The 21459-nt window shown below is 45.2% G+C and overlaps 1 protein-coding gene across 1 annotated transcript; it reads left to right on the forward strand.

The window, feature by feature from the left end:
• The first annotated feature begins 1847 nt into the window (after nucleotides 1-1847).
• Gal3st2 (galactose-3-O-sulfotransferase 2) lies at nucleotides 1848-12095 on the forward strand. Its single transcript, XM_036173683.1, has 4 exons — nucleotides 1848-1876; nucleotides 7181-7267; nucleotides 8615-8882; nucleotides 11280-12095. The coding sequence occupies exons 1-4, from the start codon at nucleotides 1848-1850 to the stop codon at nucleotides 12093-12095; spliced, it is 1200 nt and encodes a 399-aa protein (XP_036029576.1).
• Nucleotides 12096-21459: the final 9364 nt, after the last annotated feature.

Consider the following 21459-nt stretch of genomic DNA (forward strand, 5'->3'; position numbering starts at 1 on the left):
AAAAAGATTTATTTATTTATTATGTATACAGAAGAGGGCACCAGATCTCATTACAGATGGTTGTGAGCCACCCTGTGGGAGCTGGGAATTGAACTCAGGACCTCTGGAGGAGCAGTCAGTGCTCTTCACCTCTGAGCCATCTCTCCAGCCTCACTGCTTTCTTTTATAAGTTGCCTTCATCATGGTGTCTCTTCACAGCAATGGAACAGTAACTAAGACAGTATCTCTGGAGCTTATGTCTTTCTTGCCCTCTGGGTGGTAAGAGGTCCCAAGATATTGCCCTCTGTGCACACATCCTACCCTGGCCTACAGGAATCCCTGCATGTCACCAGCCAAAGCAAGGAGGCAAGGTGTCCAGTGTTCTGATGTTTAAGGCACACAAGGAGGGCAGTGCTCAAGGCTTTCTCAAGGTCAAAAAACCAGAGCTAGCTGTGAAGGACACAGTCAGAGCCACTACCACGGATTGCTGTGTCTCTCTGGGGCAGCTCTCAGAATCTCATCAGTTTGTATAGGATGTTGTCTTGATGGACTTACCTCTTTTTTTCAATTGGTTTTCTTTTCGTTTCTCTTCTCTTCTTCTCCTTCTCCTCCCTCTCCTTCTCCCTCTCCTTCTCCTCCTCCTCCTCCTCCTCCTCCTCCTTCTCCTCCTCCTTTTTTTTTTTTTTTTTTTTTTTTTTTTTGAGACAGGGTTTCTCTGTGTATCCCTGGCCTGGAACTCCCCCTGTAGAACAGGCTGGTCTTGAACTCACAGAGATCCGCCTGCCTCTGCCTTCTGAGAGCTGGGATCAAAGGATGTCAAAGGCATGCATCAACACTACCTGGCTTACCTTTTCAGTATTAAATATGTTAAGTATTTCTCAGAATTTTAATTAATTAAGTTAGTAAGTAACTCTGAGATATGGTCTTACTATGTGTGACCCTGACTGACCTGGAGCTGACAGAGATCTACCTGCCTCTGTGCTTCACCTCTTTCTGTTTTGTTTTGTTTTTCTTTTCTCTCTATGTAGTCTTGGCTGATCTGAAACTTCATATGAGGGCTAGGCTGGCCTCGAACTCACATAGATCAGCCTGTCTCTGTCTCCTAAATGCTGGGATTGAAGGGCCACCATACAGGAACTGCCTCTGCCTCTTGAGTGCTGGGATCGAAAGTTCTTTTTTTTAAAACCATATTTTCTTAGAAAAGAAATTTTCATGCAACAAAATCTATTAATAAATGTATTTATTTCCTACATCACAGTCTTCTTTCAAAGGTTCCTTTTTATCCCAAGATTAAAAAAAAAAATTTTTTTTTCTTCCCTCAGTATAAAGAGAGCTTTGAAGAAGAAAATATTTCTGGCATTTGATCACCCATCTGCAGAACTATTGGCCCATTCCCAAATATCTATTACTCACAAAAATTAGGGAACCTGTGAATAGACGCCCTCATAGGTCCATTGTCATTGGGTCAGCTCCCTCCAAGACCACTCTGGGAGGACTCACGTGGAAGGTGGGGAGGAAGGAGAGAATGTGAGCCTGAACGAGAAAGTCCTCCTGGGTCAAACATCCCAGCTGCCAGCGCCCCACCTAGTGATACGGGAGGAGGAGGCCTAGTGAGCTTAGGGGAAGTCTGGTTCCTGGTTAGGATACAGCAGCTAAGCCAGGCCACTGGGGTGGGGTTGGGGGGTAGAGGGTGGGGCATGGGGCTTTACACCTGAGCCAGTAGGTGAGCTTGTTAGGGATTTAAGTTCAGTTTTCCCTGAAGCCATGTCTTTCCTGGCATGCTGAGAGCGGGCTGTCTCATACACAAGGCAGTAGAAAATCTTGACCACTGCTTCCCTGTCCGTCTCTGTTGGAGGCTCTGAGCCAGGATGCTGTCTGTCCTGGGAGGCACACAAAGGTAAGATGGTATCGCTGTGGGTGGTCAGCATAGTGGGATAACTTGCTTTCTTTGTAGAATAGTTCAAGAAGCTGACAAAATAGATGGATGGCTTTTTTGTCTTTAAAAGAAACTTGGCTTGGGTTTGGGGAAATCAGTGCTGAGACTTCCTTGAAATCAATCTTTTTAGATTTTGTTTCAACCTTTTAATTTTCCGTCAGCTTGTGGCTGAAGCAAGCACTCAACCATAGAATCATACCCAGGCCCAGTTTCACTTGGGACGGGAGAGCATTTTGTAGTTTGGGAAGCCCATGCATGAGAAAGCTGTACCCCAAGCACAGAGGTATTGAACTTCCCTGGATTATTTGAGCTGAAGATTTTGGTGGGGAAGCATTGGAGTCAGGGACGTACTGGCTTGGTTCAGTGACTTCTGTCCTGCCCCACAGGTCCCTGTTTTGTAAGAATGTCTGGGCTGTGAGCCTCTGACAGTGTTACTCTAGTTCACAAGTCATAGGGAGAAGATTGGCCTCTGCTCTGAATCTTGTAACCCTCCTTTACATGGATATTGCTGGCATATTCTAAAGAACAGGTTTCCTAGTTACTGTGGGGTGCGGCACAAATCTCTGCAATATCAGGGTAACATTTAGCTTAGGGACATTCCAGGTTCCTGCTGCCTCCTGGGACCCTAGTCTGATGGTGGAAGGCCTTGAAAACCTGTGCTTCTAGAGCGTTGAGTTCAGGGGAAGTCTCCTTCAGGTACAGAGCTGCCCAGGGTGGCCTGTGTGACCTTGTGAATGGTTTGTATCTCCATGGGGGTTGATGTGTCCTTGTGGTCAGCTGTCTCTCCAGATGGGCTATTGGATCCCAGTTTGGGGGTTGCCTTGGCAGAGGAGTGGGTGAAGTAAGAGAGATTGGTTACATGTGGCCACGTGAGGGTGGGGTGAGAAGTGAGGCTGAGTGTGGTGGCAGATGCCTGTTGGGTGACTAACTTCTCCTGGGGAGACACGATATCCGTGTTTACTCATTCTAGCTATGGAGCCTACGCCAGACCAAAGTATGGACACCACCAAACTTCAACTTGGTGAACCAATGAGTTTTATAGGGGTTACAGGAATTTATTACACGAATATGGGTGAGAGTTTACTTACAGGAGCAGAAATGACCCAAAGACAACTCTATCACCAAAGCCCACCCTAGCATGGGGGACAGCTCACAACGCTGGGAGCCTGGAGCACACGGCACAGCCTGCAGGCAGCTCAGCAGTTTGGAGAGTGTCCTTTCCAGGAATCATAGGAAAGCTTGGGAACTAGAGAGATGGCTCAGAGGTTAAGAACACTGGCTGCTCTTCCTAAGGTCCTGAGTTCAATTCCCAGCAACCACATGGTGGCTCACAACCATCTGTAATGAGATCTGGCGCCCTCTTCTGTATACATAATAAATAAATCTTTAAAAGAAAAGAAGAGAAAAGCTTGGCTCGTGACTCACACAACCCCTGGAGCCCAATGCCTAGTTGCCAAGTAGATGTTATATGCTTTTGTCTGTGGAGGTCACCTGACATATTGTAGCTCTGTGTTCATAGAAGCTGGGTGGCTGAGAGCTAAATGACCCCTCCACCATGGCGCAGCCAGGTCTGGGAGGTAGGGGAGACATGGAGGAGAGGATGGTATGGGACCCATTGTGATATAAATGACAATCCTTGGAGTTCCCATGACATTTGTGGAGCAACCACCCACTGCAAGAATTACAGAAAGAGGATTTCAGAGACTGTCAACTACTGTCCATGGATCTACCTGCCTACCTTTTAGAAGATGTTCATGTGTGGCACATGAAACTCACTAGTCCAGGGATGCCCATCTTTCTGGATCATTGGCCAGTGTGATACATGCTCTGGGTCTCCAGGTTGTCCTAGGTTGTCTACCTCCTATACTGGTGGGTATAGGTCAGGTTATCCATTGACTAGTTAGGCAGGGGCCCCTGGTCCTGAGGCCTGTGTCAGATAGATTGAAGGCAGAGTAGAGGTGTCACAGTTGGGAAAAGCAGAGGTCTGGGCATCTGGGAAGGTGTGTGGTGCACACATTTTTTTTTTTTTTTGAGACAGATTTCCTCTGTGTAGCTTTGTAGCCTGTCCTGGAACTTACACCAGGCTGGCTTTGAACTCACAGAGATCCACCTGCCTCTGCCTCCTGAGTGCTGGGATTAAAGGCGTGTGCTGCCACCACCCGGCTAGGTGCACACATTCTTACAAGTGGCTTTGCTTCTTGCCTGTCTGCCTAGGTATCTCAGACTGTGCAGGGTTTCCCACCAGAGCATCTAGGTGGGCCAGATTGGGAGAACTGTGCAAGTGTTCTCATACTGCCAGGATCACGGACCCTTTGCTGCTTCGGGGAGTAATCTTTGTTGCACAGTGTTTGGCCACCAGCAGGGGCTAGTCCACTGGGCTCTGCAGGCAGATGCCATGACTACTGTTTCTCTCTAAATTATGTCGGGATCTATGGGAGGATATGGCCTCTGTCTTTCACAGCTTCTCCAGTAAAGGCAAGGTGGGGTGGGGTGGCAGGACCAGGTGCTTGGGGAAAAAGACTTAACAATTAGGCCTGGAGTCATTCCCCGTAAAGTGTTGTTTATCCTGGTAGCTCCCCAGAATCTGACAGCCACACTGGGAAAGAGAACTGGAACATTCTGGGGACTTCTTCTCCAGGAAGCAAGTGCCTCACCTGCCTCCCTCCTCTGTCCCATCTAACCTACTTATTAAAATTACCCAAGCTTGACTTGGGCGATTTAGCAGCAGATAAGGTGACATCTCTGATGTCCAGATGGGCTCTGTTCGTTCTTTGATAGTTGAGGCCATTGGATGACAAGATCCCTTTGTACTGACATCTGTGACCATTTCCAGCGGGCCAGAGGAGGGGTGGGTTTTGTGGTCCCCATTGCCATGTTCTCATCTTGGTGGAAACCTCTTGATTCTAAGAGCTGGTTGAGACACCCAAGCTGTGGGAGAAGTGGACGTGGAGGGCTTGAGAGGACACCTGAGGGACCAGGTTCTAGGCAAAGTCCTTAGTTTATGTCCTCTGTCTAAGGGTAGAACAGACAAAGGCCTGGGACTGTCTTGGGATGGAAGATGGTGTCCACGTAGGAATGCTTGGGAGTCATGGGAAATGTGCCCCCTCATATCCATGTTCTTTTGGGGTTGGATTTCAAGACAGGGTTTCTCTGTGTAACAGCCCTGGCTGTCCTGGAACTTGCTTTGGAGACCAGGCCGGCCTCGAACTCACAGAGATCCGCCTGCTTCTGCCTCCCGAGTGCTGGGAGTAAAGGCGTGCGCCACCACCGCCCGGCGCACAGTTGAATGTTTTGTCAATTATCTGAGAAAGAAGGAGAGAATTCCTTTCCCTTTTTGCACATAAGAATCAAGATTTGTTTTAAAAATCTAGGTTCCTGTTTGTCCTCATGCAGAGGACTGGGCCAGGTCTGGGTCTTGGACTTGGCCTCCTGGCCCCCAGCTCACGCATGGAGGGCGTGTGGAGGGCTGTGGGCTGCGCCGAAGCAGGGACAGGTGGTGGACTTGGTGATTTGGGAGCCCTGGACCTTGTGTTGTCCCCGTAAAGGCTCATTCCTGGCAAACCATAAGACAGATGGTTAGTGGGTGCTGCAATTTTATGAATCTGAGAGGAGGCCAGTAAAAGGCCACATGTTTGAGGAAGGATTTCTGTGTGCAAGAACAAAGCAGTGGCCGGGGAGGAGCAGAAGGCGAGCTGTCATTTGGCTGTGCTCCTCACTGTTCTTATCAGGTGGTGGTCACACTCTAACCACATAAGCTGTAAATTGTCAGACCCCACGTAGCCACCTCTCCAGGGAGTGAGCGCCAAGCACAATGACACAGGAAGCTGTTGACTGCAGGTGGTGCCTAGGTTGGTCTTGGGCAGACTTATGCCCTCTACCTCAGTGAGGAGTCTTCCATGGAGATTCAGCCACCTCACTGCTGCTTCCTGTTCTCCGCCTGCTTCTGTGTCAACACTGCTCATCCGGGAGAGAGAGAGGGCCCTGAAGCTGAGGCTATCTGACCAATGTTGGTCCTCTGCAGCTGTGATGTCTGTTCAGTTCCTGCATCCTGTAGAGGCACCGAGGCACATCCTTAGGGGAGCTCCCGAGCTCTTTGTCCGTACAGACTTCCTGGGAGTGTTGGGTGACACTGGGACATGGCTGACACACAGAGGTGACATGTCTCATCCTGGCTAGGGAAGAACTTGGAATGTCACAGTGAGGTGATGGTGGGTAGTGGCGCCACACGGGGATCCTAAGGGGGTTATTGTGCTGTTTGGTACAGGTACAGTAGATAATGTCATTAAGGGATGCCCACATCTATCATGGCTTGTGTCCTGCCCACACTGTGGGTGTGGAAGACAGGAGACAAATATGACTGGGAAAAGCTCAGGTAATAGCTGTAGTCTCTGAGTTAGACATGTAGGTGTAGCCTCAAGAGGGTTTCTGCCATAAATGGAGCCCCAGCTTCATGTATGCAGAAGGCCTGGAAGAGCTGGATGGTTTTCTAATACTCTACTGCATGTCCAGGGGCCAGAGTGGCTGTGCCTCATTTGGTGGCTCTGTGTCCTGGGTTGACACGGCCTATGGATTAGGACCCAGCAGAGCTCTGCCCTCCAGGCAGCTCTGGCACTAGCATTTCACTGTGGCTTGGCTTGAAGCAGAGCCAGTGGCAGAGCTGCCGCAAATCCCCCGAAAGGCTTCTGCTTCCGCTTCAGCAGGTGGATGGCCAGCACGCTCCCTCCCTGTCCCAAGATGTCCACCTGCCAGTCAGCTGCCTGATGTAGCCCCTCCCACACGGGGAGGCCTAAGCAAGAGCTTAGGTGCTTTGGAAGCGCGCGCGAGCACACACACACACACACACACACACACACACACACACACGATCTCTCCTGGACTTGAAGACAGCAACTCTTTGTCCTCACAGGATAGGGTTGGGTGAAGAGAGGAAGCAAACTCTGTACCTCTCTTATCAGGACACTAATTCCAATCTTCCCATTAGTGTTCCTATAACAGTGTTCTTAACTATCACTTTCCAATGCCCACCTCAAACTGCTTTCCCATTGGGGGGCTGGGGCCTTAGCATGGGGCTCAGCCCATGCATCTGCCCTACAACCTCCGCTTTGCAGCTCAGGGGCCGGGGAGGGCCTGTAAGCCCCCAGCTGTAGGTGCTCCAGGTTCTGAGATGAGCAGGTCTGTGTACCCAGCTCTGGGCTTACAGGACTCCTGGTCGAGCCGTGGGTGGGGCTGTGTATCCAAGTGGCACTAAGCTGGTACTGCCCACAGGTTCTTCCAGGTGGTACTCTTGTTCCTGGTGCTGGCTGTGTTCCTGATGCTTGGCTTCCTGCATGTGGACTTCAGACTGCTCACACCGTAAGTCCTGTGCAGGTGCCCTGTGCACTAGGATGCGATTCTCGTGGTTCCCGTCCCCCCCCCCCCGCCCCATGACCCCAAGAGCAGTGCCAAGACCCCACACTGCCTAAGAACACCAGCACTAACTTCCTCACTGTGTGTCGGTGGCCTCTCTGGGAGAAAGTGGTGAGCTCTGCTTGTCCTGGACCTGTCTCCTGGGATGACAAGCCCACTGGGAAGGCTTCTGAGGAAGCTCTGGGGAGCAGGCCTGGCCTGGCCAGCCTGGACTGACAAGAGGACTGAGCAGGGCTGGGTCTGTAGGAGGAGCCTTGGGAAGGCTACCTTCTGGCCTACAGAAATGGCCTGGCTTCTAGCATGGCTTCTGGGTGGTGAGGTCAGGACTGAACTCCTTTGTCACTAGGCCCCAAAGCTCGCTCTCTGCTGCCTGCCAGGACTATGTCATCCAGGGAATTTGCATCTATGTCGTCCACTTGTACAACCAATTGCCTCCCAGGGCAAGGATCCCAAGGGTTCTGGGAGGGTCTTATTTTCCTGTCCTCACGTATTCTCTGGTTGGATTTGTATGATGGGGAGGGGTAAATTGTCCTCTGAGAAAACACACTGTCCCAAGGTCCACTGGATCCTGCCCCTCACCATCCTTGTCAATCTTTTTTTTTTTTTTTTTTTTGGTTTGGTTTTTTGAGACAGGGTTTCTCTGTGTAGCTTTGGAGCCTGTCCTGGAACTCACTCTGTAGCCCAGGTATCCGCCTGCCTCTGTCTCCTGAGTGCTGGGATTAAAGGTGTGCACCACCATCGCCTGGCCCCTGTCAATCTTACTGGCCTACATTAACACAAAAAGGTGCAGGCTGGGGAGATGGCTTAAGAGCACTGGCTGCTCTTCCAGAGGACCAGGGTTCAAATCCCAGCACCCACACGGCAGCTCACAACTGTCTGTAACTCAAGTGCCAGTGGATCTGACTCCCCCCCACAGAAGTACATGCAAACCGAACACCAATGCACATTAAAAAAGAAAGAAAGAAAGAAAGAAAGAAAGAAAGAAAGGAAGAAAGAAAAGATGCCCTGTGACCCAGGCCCTCTGAGTGCATCCCAGCATTTGTTAGGCTGGCTGACCTCGTCTGAGGTCACTGGGCCACTGCCACACCTGGGAGACAGAGAGCAGGTTTGGGGGGCTAGGGGAATGCTTGGGGTCTGGGGTGGAGTCTATGGGTGGAGCTGGCGTGGGGGCGCGGCACCGGCAGACAGTGAGAGGAGACGGTATAGGGACCCGATGTTGAGGGGTACTCCTTGGGGGATGCTGTTGGGGTGTGTGGCCCCTTTATTGATGGTGGCCTGCACTGTCTCTCCTAGTCTGCTCAGGGATGAGGCCCAGGAACCACCAGTCACCAACATCATGTTCCTCAAGACGCATAAGACAGCCAGCAGTACAATGCTCAATCTCCTCTACCGCTTTTCAGAATCTCACAACCTGTCTGTTGCATTGCCCAAGGGCTCTAGCTTTCATCTGGGTTACCCCTGGCTTTTTGTGACTCGGTATGTGGAGGGCATGGAGCAGGATGGCCACCTGAATCATCACTTCAACATCATGTGCAACCACCTGAGGTTCAACTTTCCTGAGGTGTGAAAGATGGAGATGGGGAAACGGGTGGGCTGGAGGTTGCCTTGCTTGGTGTTACGGTTGTTTGTAAAATGGTGCTTACAGGGGTGCTGTGGGGTGGGGTGGTGTGTAAAGTCAGTGGAGGAGTGGTTTGAAGTTGTAGTGTTGGAGAGACCTGCCTGTAGACTCTGCCAGGCTGCTCTCTTCAAGTCGCCAGTGTGTAAGACGAATTGCTAAATGGTCTTATTAATAAAACACCTGGAGCCAGATATTAGGGTGAAAACTGAGAGATCAGAGGAATAGAACAAGCCACGGCCAACCTCACCTTACGAACTCCTCAGCCTCCAGAGAGAGCTACTTCCTGTATACTCACGCCTATACACCTTTCTGTGCCCTGCTATCTTACTTCTCTCCGTCCAGCTTCATCACTTCCTCTTTCTGCCCAGCTCTATCACTTCCTGTCTGTCTGTCCAGACCTCCAGACCTCTGTGGTTAACTAGTGCTGGGAATTAAAGGCATGTGCCACCACGTCTGGCTCTGTACTCAGTGTGGCCTTGAACTCATAGAGATCTGGATGAATCGCTGTCTCCTGAATGCTAGGATTAAAGGTGTGTGCTACAACTGCCTAACCTCTATGTTTGATATAGTGGTTGGCTTTTCCCTCTGATCCCCAGATAAGCTTTATTGGGGTACACAAATAAAATATCACATTTTTTCCTTTTTTTTGTCTAAAGTAAAAAAAGTTATCACTAATATAAGAAAAACTATATACAATAAGTACTATAACTATATACAATATATATAGACTATAAACACATCAAAAATGTCTAGTCCATTTGCATTTGACAAATTCAGAGAAGATCTCTCTTTTTTTTTTTTTTAAGCTGAGGATCGAACCCAGGGCCTTGTGCTTGCTAGGCAAGCACTCTACCACTGAGCTAAATCCCCAACTCCTCATTATCTATTCTATCTTTGTGAATCCAAAGGGTTGTATCTAATTTACCTTCTATCCTGATTTGCATTACCAAAACTATCTTTTGATGTCTTTACACATCTTTAGTGAGTTTCTTTCCTGAAATTGTTAACAAGGAAAACTATAACTATCTAATCTTCAACTCCCTCAGAGAGCTGAGAAGGAATAATATTCCCTAGTTAAATAGGAAGGGCAAACAAGTGATTTCCAAAAAATGTGAGTTATGACAGAAAGGGCCAGCTGCCTGGACAGTTACCCAAGGTTTCTCTACAATGTTGGGGCATCCATCTTTGGCCTACAAGCCTAGTGTATCTGACAGACTCAGCTGTGAGGCAGGATTTTCTAAAGAGCCTTCCTACCTTGTCTTGGTAGGATGGGCAGTCCTTTCTTTTGCGTTTTGCTTGTCCATTTTGGACACCATACTGTCCGCAGTCTATGTAAGGGCACTTTCTTGCCCAGTGGCTAACTTTTACCACAGTGAAAGTAAACTCCATATGGAGTTTCTTCAATTCCCATCATCTTCTCTGAAGTAGATTGGTGCTGCCAGGAGCAGACTTGTCTCATAGTCATGAAAAAACAAGGAAAAAAAAAAAACTATGTTATTAAAACACCTTAAATGCCATATTCTGTTGATCTCTGAAGTGTTTGAAGATGACCTATCTATCTAAAATGTATCTCTGCTTGACCTTGAAAACATACCTAATATGACTACAAGTTTGGTTGTAATGATTACTAACTTTCATTTCTTTATATCCTAATTAGTTGGTAATAATAACTTTCGAGGACTAGCAATTTGCACTACATTGTTAAATGAACTGTATAGGTACAATACCTTGAACAAGATTAGAAATATATGTACAATATTTTCTAACAAAATCAATATCAAATTTGTACCAATATACAAAATTTGTATACAATATACAAAAGCCAATTCAATGTAAAATATTTAAAACTAGTAGTTGCTTTATAAAAGTAGATTCAATAATCTACCTTTTTATTTTATCATATCCATTTTCTCTTTTTTTTCTTTTCAGAATATACCCTTTATTCCATCATTTATGTATCTTTTTTTTCAGAGTAGATTCAATAATCTACCTCTTATCTATATCCTCTTTTTTTTTTCTTTTTCAAACAAGAACCTTGACTCTAATTTCCTTTGTTTAACTTTTTTCCTGACCATTAACACCAAAGATCTGTAATTGCTCTTGGCATGAGACTCGTAGCCCCAACTCTTTCTTCTTGAAGGCACCCTAACCCTCTCTCACATCCCAGCCTTTCTGGTTCTGGAAGAACATACTGAGCTTTTGTTGCCCCGGAACCTTTGTGCTTACTCCTGTGGTGTACGAAAGGAGCCAGGACAGATGGGAGGAGGGGGCTGTGTGGGCAGCTGCATAGTTCATCTAACACGGGACTCTCAATGTCCCACCTGCTCCTTCTCCAAATAGGTGCAGAAAGTCATGCCCAACAACACTTTCTACTTTTCCATCCTACGGAACCCAGTTTCCCAGCTGGAGTCTGCCTTCATCTACTACAAGAACTATGTGCCTGCCTTCCAGAAAGTCAAGAGCCTGGACCAGTTCCTGGCAGATCCGTGGAGGTATTACAATGTCAGTGAGGGCCTGAACAATGTCTACGCAAAAAACAACATGTGGTTTGACTTTGGCTTTGACAACAACGCTGGGGCTGAAGTGGACTATGTTCGCGCGCGCCTCTCCGAGGTGGAGCTCCAGTTCCATCTGGTGCTCATTGCAGACCACTTTGATGAGTCCATGGTGCTGCTGCGCAGACAGCTGCGCTGGCAGCTGGATGACGTGGTATCCTTCAAGCTGAATGCGCGCAGCCAGCGCACCGTCTCGCGCTTGACGCCGGAGAGCCAGGAGCGTGTCAAGCACTGGTGTGAGCTGGACTGGAAGCTCTACCAGCACTTCAACCGGACATTTTGGGCCCAGCTGCACGCGGAGGTGAGCCCGCGCCAGCTCAGGGAAGAGCTGGAGCAGCTGCGGGCGAGGCGGCGTGAGCTCACCAACCTGTGTCTTCAGGACCCCGAGCCCAAGAACAAGACACAGATAAAAGACTGGAATCTGCGCCCCTACCAGTCTGGACATGCTGAAATTCTGGGCTACAACCTTAGGCATGATCTGGACAATACTACACTGCGCATCTGTCAGAGGATGGCGATGCCAGAGCTCCAGTATATGGCCCACTTGTACACGCTACAGTTTCCCAACAAGCCTCCCAAAAACATCCCATTCCTGAAATAGTAGAGGTTCAGCTAAGTGACCCTTTCCCCCCAGGCTTCCCTGTGAGCCCTAGACTTTGCCAACCTACCTTTCCAAAGTGAAAAACAGGGTGAAACCTGTGTATAGAGACCCACCCACCCCCAGCTCTGGGGGGAGGGCCCTACACTTGAGACAACAGGCACAGCTGGACCATAGCTGAACCCACCCGTTGTAGAGACTCGTCCTGGACAGGCGAGAATGCTAGGACCCTTTAATTATCTGTCCACCAGGAGTCAGTCTAAACAGCCCATCAGGTGAACATCATCAGCCTTGGAGAGCACAGGGACCTAGGCAGTGAGCCTGGTCTGGAGAGACTCAGAACAGCTCCCCGGGAGTTTTCCAGCCTCGTGGATTCAGCACTAGTCACAGAGGAGCCTTGCCTGAATAGATCACACAGACAGCAGCTCAAAGATAGGCCCAGGGGAGATGGGATGAATAGGCAGCCTCCTCTTTATAGCTTTCCAGGGGACAGTCCTGAGAGCCTGATTTGACAAAGATGCTCAGAAGGGCTCAGATCTCTTTAGTTGCCTTGGAAACCATGTTGTATATAGTCTTTGGGATTTTTTTTTTTTTTTTTTTTTTTTTTTTTTTTTTTTTTTTGGTGCCTCTCTTTTCCATTCGTGGGAAGATACTAAGCTCCCAGCCTCCAGTTCTGCCAGGATGAGGAACTTGGTTACTTGGGGGGGTCTTAACATTAGGTAGCCTGGGAAAAGCAAGGTGTCTGGGGTCCTGGAAAAGTTGCTATTGTCACATACTCCGCTTAGAGCCTCAGCTTGACCCCATGTCTGTTGAGCCTGAGTGGAGGCTTTTCTTCTGTGTCAGAGCCCCAGCTCCAGGCAAGAGGGCCCATGCTCCTCTGGACGGCAATTTCACAGGGGCACATTAGGAAAAGTAACTGGCAGTGAGTTTAGAGATGGTACAATGAGTTTACCAATCCAAAAGGAAGAGTGTAAATTGAAGAATGGCTTCCCCAAACTGAACAGAGATAGTCAAGAACGTCAGACGTGGTGGCACAGGCCTTTAATCCCAGCATTGGGGAGGCAGAGGCAAGCAGATCTCTTGAGTTCACGGCCAACCTGTTCTACATAGTGAGTGCCAGGACATGCAGGGCTACAAAACAAGATCCTGTCTCAAAACAAAACAGAAAACCACAGACAAACAAAATACCCTACCAAACAAACGAACAAAACCAAAACCAAAACCAAACCTCTGAATTTAGATGAAATTACTCTTAATAAACTTGGCTCTGGAAGAGCAGGAAGGGCTCTTCTTAGCCTCTGAGCCATCCCTCCGGCTCCTCAATTAGAGCCTTTCATTCTTAGTGGCCTTCGTTCTTCTTCTCTGTCAGTTGTGGAGAGTGATCCCAGGACCTCAAGTGAGCCAGGTAAGTACTCTAACACTGAGCCATGTCCCTAGCCCTGAAACCTTAAGTTAAAGGAATTACTCAGGAAGAAAGCAACATTCAGTTGTTTCTTTCTTTCACATAGAAACAGTTGAATGTATATATGACATATATGTATATGTGACAATTGAATATATGTGCGTGTGTGAGCAATTCATGTAGATATTTTGTTTATTTGAACACATGCTTTCTCTCAGGAAAAAATGTTTTTTTTTTTTTTTATGTAGAACAGGATATATTTGTTGGTAGACACACACACATATACACATACTGTACTTAGAATATAAGAAGCCAAGAGTACTTGAATTGCAGTCATCAATGGATCATTTTAATGTACTTAGGAATGACTCATGAGTTTCTACGACTTAATAAAAATTTCATAAACATGGATCCCATTTCATTCATACTTTATTTTTTACAACCATACCTAGATTACACATGAAAATTAAGTTACTAGACAAGCAAAATAATAATTTATTTCTTATTAAAGACCCTACCCAAGGTCTAATCATTGTTCCAATACACAGGACGCAATCATGGGCACTGCCCTGCACTTTAATCTGTGTTATTCCATTCGCACAAAAGCACAGCTCTCACCTCAAGGGGATGAGAAATAGTTTATTTTGGAACCAAATGTGAGTGATCATGGCCCCAGGACACCAATTTAGATTACCTTGAATCCCTGCTCCTACCTGATAACATTTTGACCAAGTTTTCATAGCAGTGTAACAAAGAAAGTCATAAATGAAGGCACTTTAAAAATACATCAGTGGGAGTACTAGGAAGACAGGTTCCAGAAAAGTGAGGCAATCCCTGTCCTAGGCCTCAGATGATGTCTGATGCCATTCTGAGCCTTTGTAGTGAGGAAGCCACGGGTCTCTTTTAACACATTCCTACAGTTCGTTCGTTTGTTTGTTTGTTTGTTTTTAAAAGATTTTATTTATTTATTGTATATACAGTGTAATGTCTGCATGTACCCTTGCAGGCCAGAAGGGGCCAGATCTCATTACAGATGGTTGTGAGCCACCACATGGATGCTGGGAATTGAACTCAGGACCTCTGGAAGAACAGCCAGTGTTCTTAACTGCTGAGCCATCTCTCCAGCCCACATTCCTACAGTTTTACCTCTTAGTCACTGAGGATGTTAGATTAGATACAGAGGTGGGTAAGAAGTGGATAATTGGCCTGCCTGTGCTGGCTAGTTTTATGTCAGCTTGACACAAGCTAAAGTCATCTGAGAGGAGAGAACCTCAACTGAGAAAATGCCTCCATAAGATCAGGGTGTAGGAAAGACTTTCTTAATTAGTGATCAATGAGGGAGGGCCCAGCACATTGTGGTGGTTCCATTCCTGGTCTGGAGGCCCTGGATTCTATATAAAGCAGGCTGAGCAAGCCAGGGGGAGCAAGTCAGTAAGCAGCACTCCTCCATGGCCTCTGCATCAGCTCCTGGTCCAGCTTCTCATCCCGTTTGAGTTCTTGCCTTGGCTTCCCTGGATGGACTGAGATTCAGGATGTGCAAGCCAGATAAACCATTTTCCTCCCAACTCTTCTTGGTTCACAGTGTTTCGTCATAGCAACAGCAATCCTAATTATTACATGGGGTGAAGAGAGCTCAGGAGAAGTTGCAGCATCCCAGCCTCTCCACGAATGAGATTCTAACCAGTTAATCAGCCTTCCCATATGGTTCTATCCATAAACTTGTTCACAAGTCCCCTTGTTTGCCAACCATCACATTTTGCATGTCTAGGGGCCACATAGCTTTGATGTGTCACACCCCTAGGATCTGACGTAGAGGAACCTCAGTGGTAGACAGGAGGGCAGGCTTCAGGAGAGAGGAAAAGCAGGTAAAGCCACTAAGCAAGAACTCCTGGATTATAGCATTAGAACCTACTAGTTATTTCGACTCTGTTCTGGTTTAAAAAAAAAATCTATTTATCTGGCCTAATGTGTGAAATATAATAGAAATAACATAACGAAAATTAAAATAATCAGGAACACTGCCTGGTTTAATGGAGTGAAGGTAGCAGATAAGGGAAATAGTCATTTTAAACAACCAAAAATTACATATTTTAAAAGTAGATTAGGGCTAGAGAGATGTCTCAGAGGTTAAGAGCACTGGCTGATCTTCCAGAGGTCCTGAGTTCAATTCCCAGCGTCCATGTGGTGGCTCATAACCATCTGTAATGAGGTCTGGTGCCCTCTTCTGGCTTGCAGGCATACATGCGGGCAGAACACCCTATACATAATAAATAAAAAAAAATCTTAAAAAAAAAAACTAGATTAATGAGAGACTTTGAAGACTTCTGTGACAACCCCAAACCCGCCCCAAAAATCCAGACAAGAAGTTATTGAAGAGAGTCCTTTAAAAACTGTGATAAAGATGCTGAGGTGTGGCTCTTCACAGTCGATGGCTTCTGGCAGACAGTGGGGAAGTCCGAGTTTTCTTTAAGGGCTTGGCCACTGGGAGTTTGACCATGCTCCCGTGACTATATGGGCAATACAAATTGGACTTGGTGTTTTGTTTTTTTTGGGGGGGGGCAGTGCTTAAGGGTGATAAGATGTACCTGGGAGGAATGGGAGTCGGGTATGATCAGGTGCATTGTATGAAATTCCTAAATTATTAATAAAAATATTATGTTTGGAAAAAACTCTAGATTATGTGTTTCCTCCTGTATTTACAATTACTTATACTCTATAAACCATTTATATTTAGAATATTAAAAAATGCCTTTTAATTTTAGTTTTTCTTTTGACCAGTTTGATCTAGTTATGACTTCATTGGAGTGGCTTCCTCTAATTCTTTTCTTTTCTTTTCTTTAAACGGAAGCACACTGTCTCACTGTGTATCCCCGGCTGGCCTAGAATTCACTGTGTGGACCAGACTGGCCTCAAACTCACCCTCAAACTCACGCCTTCCAGGTGCTGGGGAAAAGGTGTGTGCCACCACACCTGGTTTAAACTTAAATTCTTAAGAAAGATTAATCTTTAGTATCTAAGTTATCACAATTCTTATTTGTGGACTGACTTGATAAGACTTTATTTTATTTCTTTAAATTTTATTTATTATATATACAGTGCACATATCTCTGCAGGCCAGAAGAGGGAACCAGATCTCATTACAGATGGTTGTGAGCCACCATGTGGTTGCTGGGAATTGAACTCAGGACCTCTGGAAGAGCAAGCAGTGCTCTTAACCTCTGAGCCATCTCTCCAGCCCCGATAAGACTTTATTTTAAAACTTACTATTGTACAAGGTTTCAATTTGGGAAAGTAAGTGAAAAAAAAAGTCACAGAAGAAATTAGAGAATATAGTGTTCTTTTTAAAAAATTCTAGCAAGATTGTCTTTTCCTGTGCACTTTTGTTATTACTAAGAACAGTGATAGAAAAAGAGATCAGCCTTGCTATAAACCAGAATTTTACAGGCCTTGTAGACATAATCTTTTTTGTTTGTTTGTTTGTTTGTTTTTTGAGACAGGGTTTCTCTGTGTAGCCCTGGCTGTTATAAAACTTGCTCTGTAGACCAGGCTGGCCTTGAACTCACAGAGACCCACCTGCCTCTGCCTCCTGAATGCTGGGAAATGCATGCACCACCACCATCTGGCTCATAACCAAATATTATTGATTATTTTAATAATTATAAAATGAAATGAGACTCTATTAGGAATCAGTATAGTATTCATTTCCTCTTTACTAGGAGAATACAATTATATTTTAATTAATTTTTAAAATCCAACTAATTGTGCTATAGGATACCTTAAATATTCATTTAATCAAGAAACATCTGCCTTTGAAGGTATAAAATATCATGAATGTTGTTATTTTTGGAAACTGACATTTTTTGTATAATTCAGATGAGAAGAATTAACTTGCATTTTTAGATTTCTATATTAGTTGGCTTTGTTATTGTTGCTGCTTTGATAAAACACTGACCCAAACTAATCTGTTGGAGGAAGGTTTGTTTGGCTGGTGCTTCCATGTCACAGTCCATCATTGAGGGAAACCAAGGCAGGAGCTTGAAGCACAAACCATGGAGGAATGCTGCTTTGGGGCTTGGTTTTGCTTTCCCTGGCTTGCTCTATTACCTTTCTCTCTCTCTCTCTCTCTCTCTCTCTCTCTCTCTCTCTCTCTTTCTTTCTAAAAGACATTCTTAAGGATTTATTTATTTATTTATTATGTATACCGAAGAGGGCGCCAGATCTCATTGCAGATGGTTGTGAGGCACCATGTGGGTGCTGGGAACTGAACTCAGGACCTCTGGAAGAGCAGTTGGTGCTCTTAACCTCTGAGCCGTCTCTCCAGCCCACTATTAACCTTTCTTATACTGGGCAAACTCACCTTCCTAAGGATGGTCCCTCCACAGTGAGCTACGCCCTTCTACGTCAACTAGCAGTCATGAAGGTTGTCTTATGTTGCTGAGAAATAACCAAATGAATCAGTCATTCATCTATGAAATGGAAGGCTAATGTCAAAGCATTTACTAATGTGGACAAAGCTCATTGGAAGAACCTAACATTTGGTAACCTACAAGACACACACACACACACACACACACACACACACACACACACACACACACACCACACCACACTACAATCAGATAAATTCTAATCACAAAGCTTTCTTGCTGCTTTTCAGAATGCTTTCCTGAAGTCACTGACATGCTAGTTTGAAGGGAAATGTGTTTGAGAAGTGGTTGTGGGTTTCTCTTAAGGGCAAGGATGGAAGAGGAAGTGGAGGACGGAGAGAACCAGGAAGAAAGATTGCTTTTCATTTTATAATCTCCTAGAGTATTCTGTGGAATAATCCTTCTGTACACTGTGAAGATGTGTTGCTCTCATTGTTAATAATAAGCTGATTGGTCGACAGTTAGGCAGGATTTTGGGGCAGAGAGAACACTGGGAAGAGGAAGGGTGGATTTAAGGCAGTCATAAAGAGATGCCAGGAGATGCAGAGCAAGCCGCACGGGCAGAATGTAGTTGAGGTAACTGAGCCTCAGAGCAGCACATACATTAACAGAAATGGGCTAAGTTATGAGCTAGTTATTAAGAAGCCTAAACTATCAGTTGAGCATTTATAATTAATAATACATCTCATTGTGGTTATTTGAGAGTGACTGGTGGGACAGAGCTGATTGGCGTTCATGGTGAAAAACTCTGCCTATAAATGGTGTTCCAATGTGGGGCACCTACATCCACATAAGACCTGAGAAAGCTTTAAAAAAGTTCTAAACACACAAAATGGAGCCTAATGTAGCTTCTTAGTCTTGTGTTTCTCATGCCAGCTGCAGTACAGAGATGTTTCTCCCAGCAGCTGCCTGTGGGATGGAGCCAGCTGCCAGCTGCCATTTGTTAGCACCATTCACTAAGCTGAGCAGTACTGGTGTCTGACATAACAATTTAAGATTTGTGTCATATGATAAAAAAAATACAGATGCTCAGTAAATACAGATCCAGATGGAAAGAACCTCTAAATGGGCTACAGTGTGTTTAAAAATATGCACAGGCTTGGGAAAGAAAAGAAAAAAGGAGATATACAGTCATAGATTTAAAAAATAGTTTAAAAATAATAAAGTCCTTAAAAAGGAATAAAGTAATTAAAAAATAAGCTACATAAAGATGTGAAATGCAGAGAGTCTGAATCCTGAATGTTATTGTGTTGTCTTTGAATTTTTTACTGCTTATGAAGGATCAATAGCTGCTGAGAGACATTTGATTATGAAAGCTACTAGATTAAACCAACCTGTATACTTTAAAAATATCTTGACTTCAACATGGAAGTCAAAAGGTGTGTTGCTTTGGGGAAGAGGTTGTACTTTTATTTCCACAGGAAATGAGAGGCTGTGAATTCATTCCAGGTTGATATGGATCAGGTTTAATCGAGGAAGATCCCCTGAAAATCCTGGCTACAGACATAAAAAAAATAAACCTAGGAAAACTGCAAAACATGTGATGTATATTTTACCTGCTCAAACAGAAAACAGAAAATCATCTTTGACAAACTTGTGTATAACACATATTCCATACTTGTGTTAATGCAGATATGTATGTTTCCTTTAAAAGTTTATTTTCAGAACAAGGGGACCAGATACCAGTGAAAATGAATGGCCCAGGTGATCCAGCATCTCAAAATTTCTCTGTTACGGCTTCTTCAAAGTTCTGTATCCAGAACAGCTTCAAAGCAGCTCACTGAGATGATCCAGCCTCACAGACTACGCCAGCCAAGACTTAATCATAATCTTGATTTTCTCAAGGTTTCCCAAAAGATTCTAATATCCACAGACAACAGGAAGCTGTCTAGAGAAAATAGTGCCCACATTCCCAAAAGATGGGTTATAGATATTTGTTATCATTTAAAGTGGGTTTGTTACAAGTTGTTAATGGTCATAGTCAGGAAAAAAGTTAAACAAAAGAGTTAAATTCAAAGATCTCTTTCTAAAGAAAAAAAAGGGAGATATGATAGGAATGTTAGGAAAAAGAGTAGATTATTGAATCTAATTTAATCCAAAAAACAGCTATTAATCTTAAAATATTTTACAATTGTATGGATTTTGGGACAAACCAGGGCAAAGGCTGTCTGCCTAGTGAAAAAGAGCCTGAGCCAGATCCTCCTGGCAGAACAGAGCTCTACCTAAATAATTTGAATTCCCAGGTAGGGTTTGTGTGATTTTCTTTGCTCTCTCTTGGGAAACAGATAAAATACTAAAGCCTGAGAAAATGGTTCCTCTTGTCAGACTTTCTTTTTGACCACTAGCCCCCAAAATAATGACATGAGATTTATTGTTAATTATGAAAGCTTGGCCTTTAGCTTAGGCTTGTTTCCAAGTAGCTTATATAACTTAACCTGATTCTATTAATTTACATTCTGTCACATAGCTCTTTATCTTTCCTCCCTTCTGACTTTCTGACTCCCTTCCTGTCTCTCTGGCAAAATCCCCTCTCCACTCCTGCCAGATTCTAACACAGAGTTCCTATTTTTGCCCAGAAGTCCTGCCTATTCTCTCCTGCCTAGCTATTGGCTGTTCAGCTCTTTATTAAACCAATCAGAAGGCACCCCAGGCAGATAAGGCAAAACAGAGACACATATTCACAGTGTACTAAGAGATTATTCCACAACAGGTTCCCTTCCCAGGGCTTCTGTTGGATGTGTTGTGGTCCTTTTGTTAGCAATGGTAAAGTAGGAGATACAGCCCATAGTTTCCTCCAGCAAAATTCTGAGTTCTCTTACTCTTTAGGGAGCTCCACTCAGGTAAAGCAGAACTGTTGATGTCCCTGAAGAAAAACACTTCATGAGGAGCCAGTTTGAAGGAGAACTGGAGTTTATAAGGGAGAAAGTTTAACCCAGTGTTGTGGATTATTAGTTTAAGATACAAAGATGAGCCAGGCGGTGGTGGCGCACACCTGTAATCCCAGCACTCAGGAGGCAGAGGCAGGTGGATCTCTGTGAGTTCGAGGCCAGCCTGGTCTACAGAGCTAGTCCAGGACAGACTCCAAAGCTACAGAGAAACCATGACTCGAAAAACAAAAAACAAAACAAAACAACAAAAAAAGATACAAAGATACATTCTTTGATGTTGCATTTGTTTAATTCTGTAAAGCTGTGTTACTTTGCCTGCCTAAAACATCTAATTGGTCTAGTAAAGAGTTGAGAGGCCAATAGCTAAGTAGGAGAAGGATAGGTGGGGCTAGCAGGCAGACAGAATAAATAGGAGGAGAAATGTAGGCTTGAAAATAGGGAGGAGTGAGAAAAGGAAAAGGAGAGGAGGGGCCAGCCACCCAGCCAGCCACAGTGTAAGAAGGAAAGCAAGACATATCGAATAAAAAGATGTAAAATCTCAGAGGCACAATGTAGTTAAATGGGATAATTTAAGTTAGAAAAGCCAGCTGGAAACAAGCCAAGCTAAGAATAAGTAAGAATAAGAAAGACTCTGTATATTTATTTGTGAG

Source organism: Onychomys torridus, chromosome 23 (assembly GCF_903995425.1).
Source record: "Onychomys torridus chromosome 23, mOncTor1.1, whole genome shotgun sequence".
In the NCBI taxonomy this organism is placed as follows: domain Eukaryota; kingdom Metazoa; phylum Chordata; class Mammalia; order Rodentia; family Cricetidae; genus Onychomys; species Onychomys torridus.

Bases quoted from the DNA above. Each gene is read 5' to 3' on its own strand.
- Gal3st2 (XM_036173683.1), top strand. From the start codon at position 1,848: ATGCTGTCTGTCCTGGGAGGCACACAAAG. The intron at 1,877-7,180 runs GTAAGATGGTAT...TACTGCCCACAG, and splicing joins GTCCTGGGAGGCACACAAAG to GTTCTTCCAGGTGGTACTCT. The intron at 7,268-8,614 runs GTAAGTCCTGTG...TGTCTCTCCTAG, and splicing joins GACTTCAGACTGCTCACACC to TCTGCTCAGGGATGAGGCCC.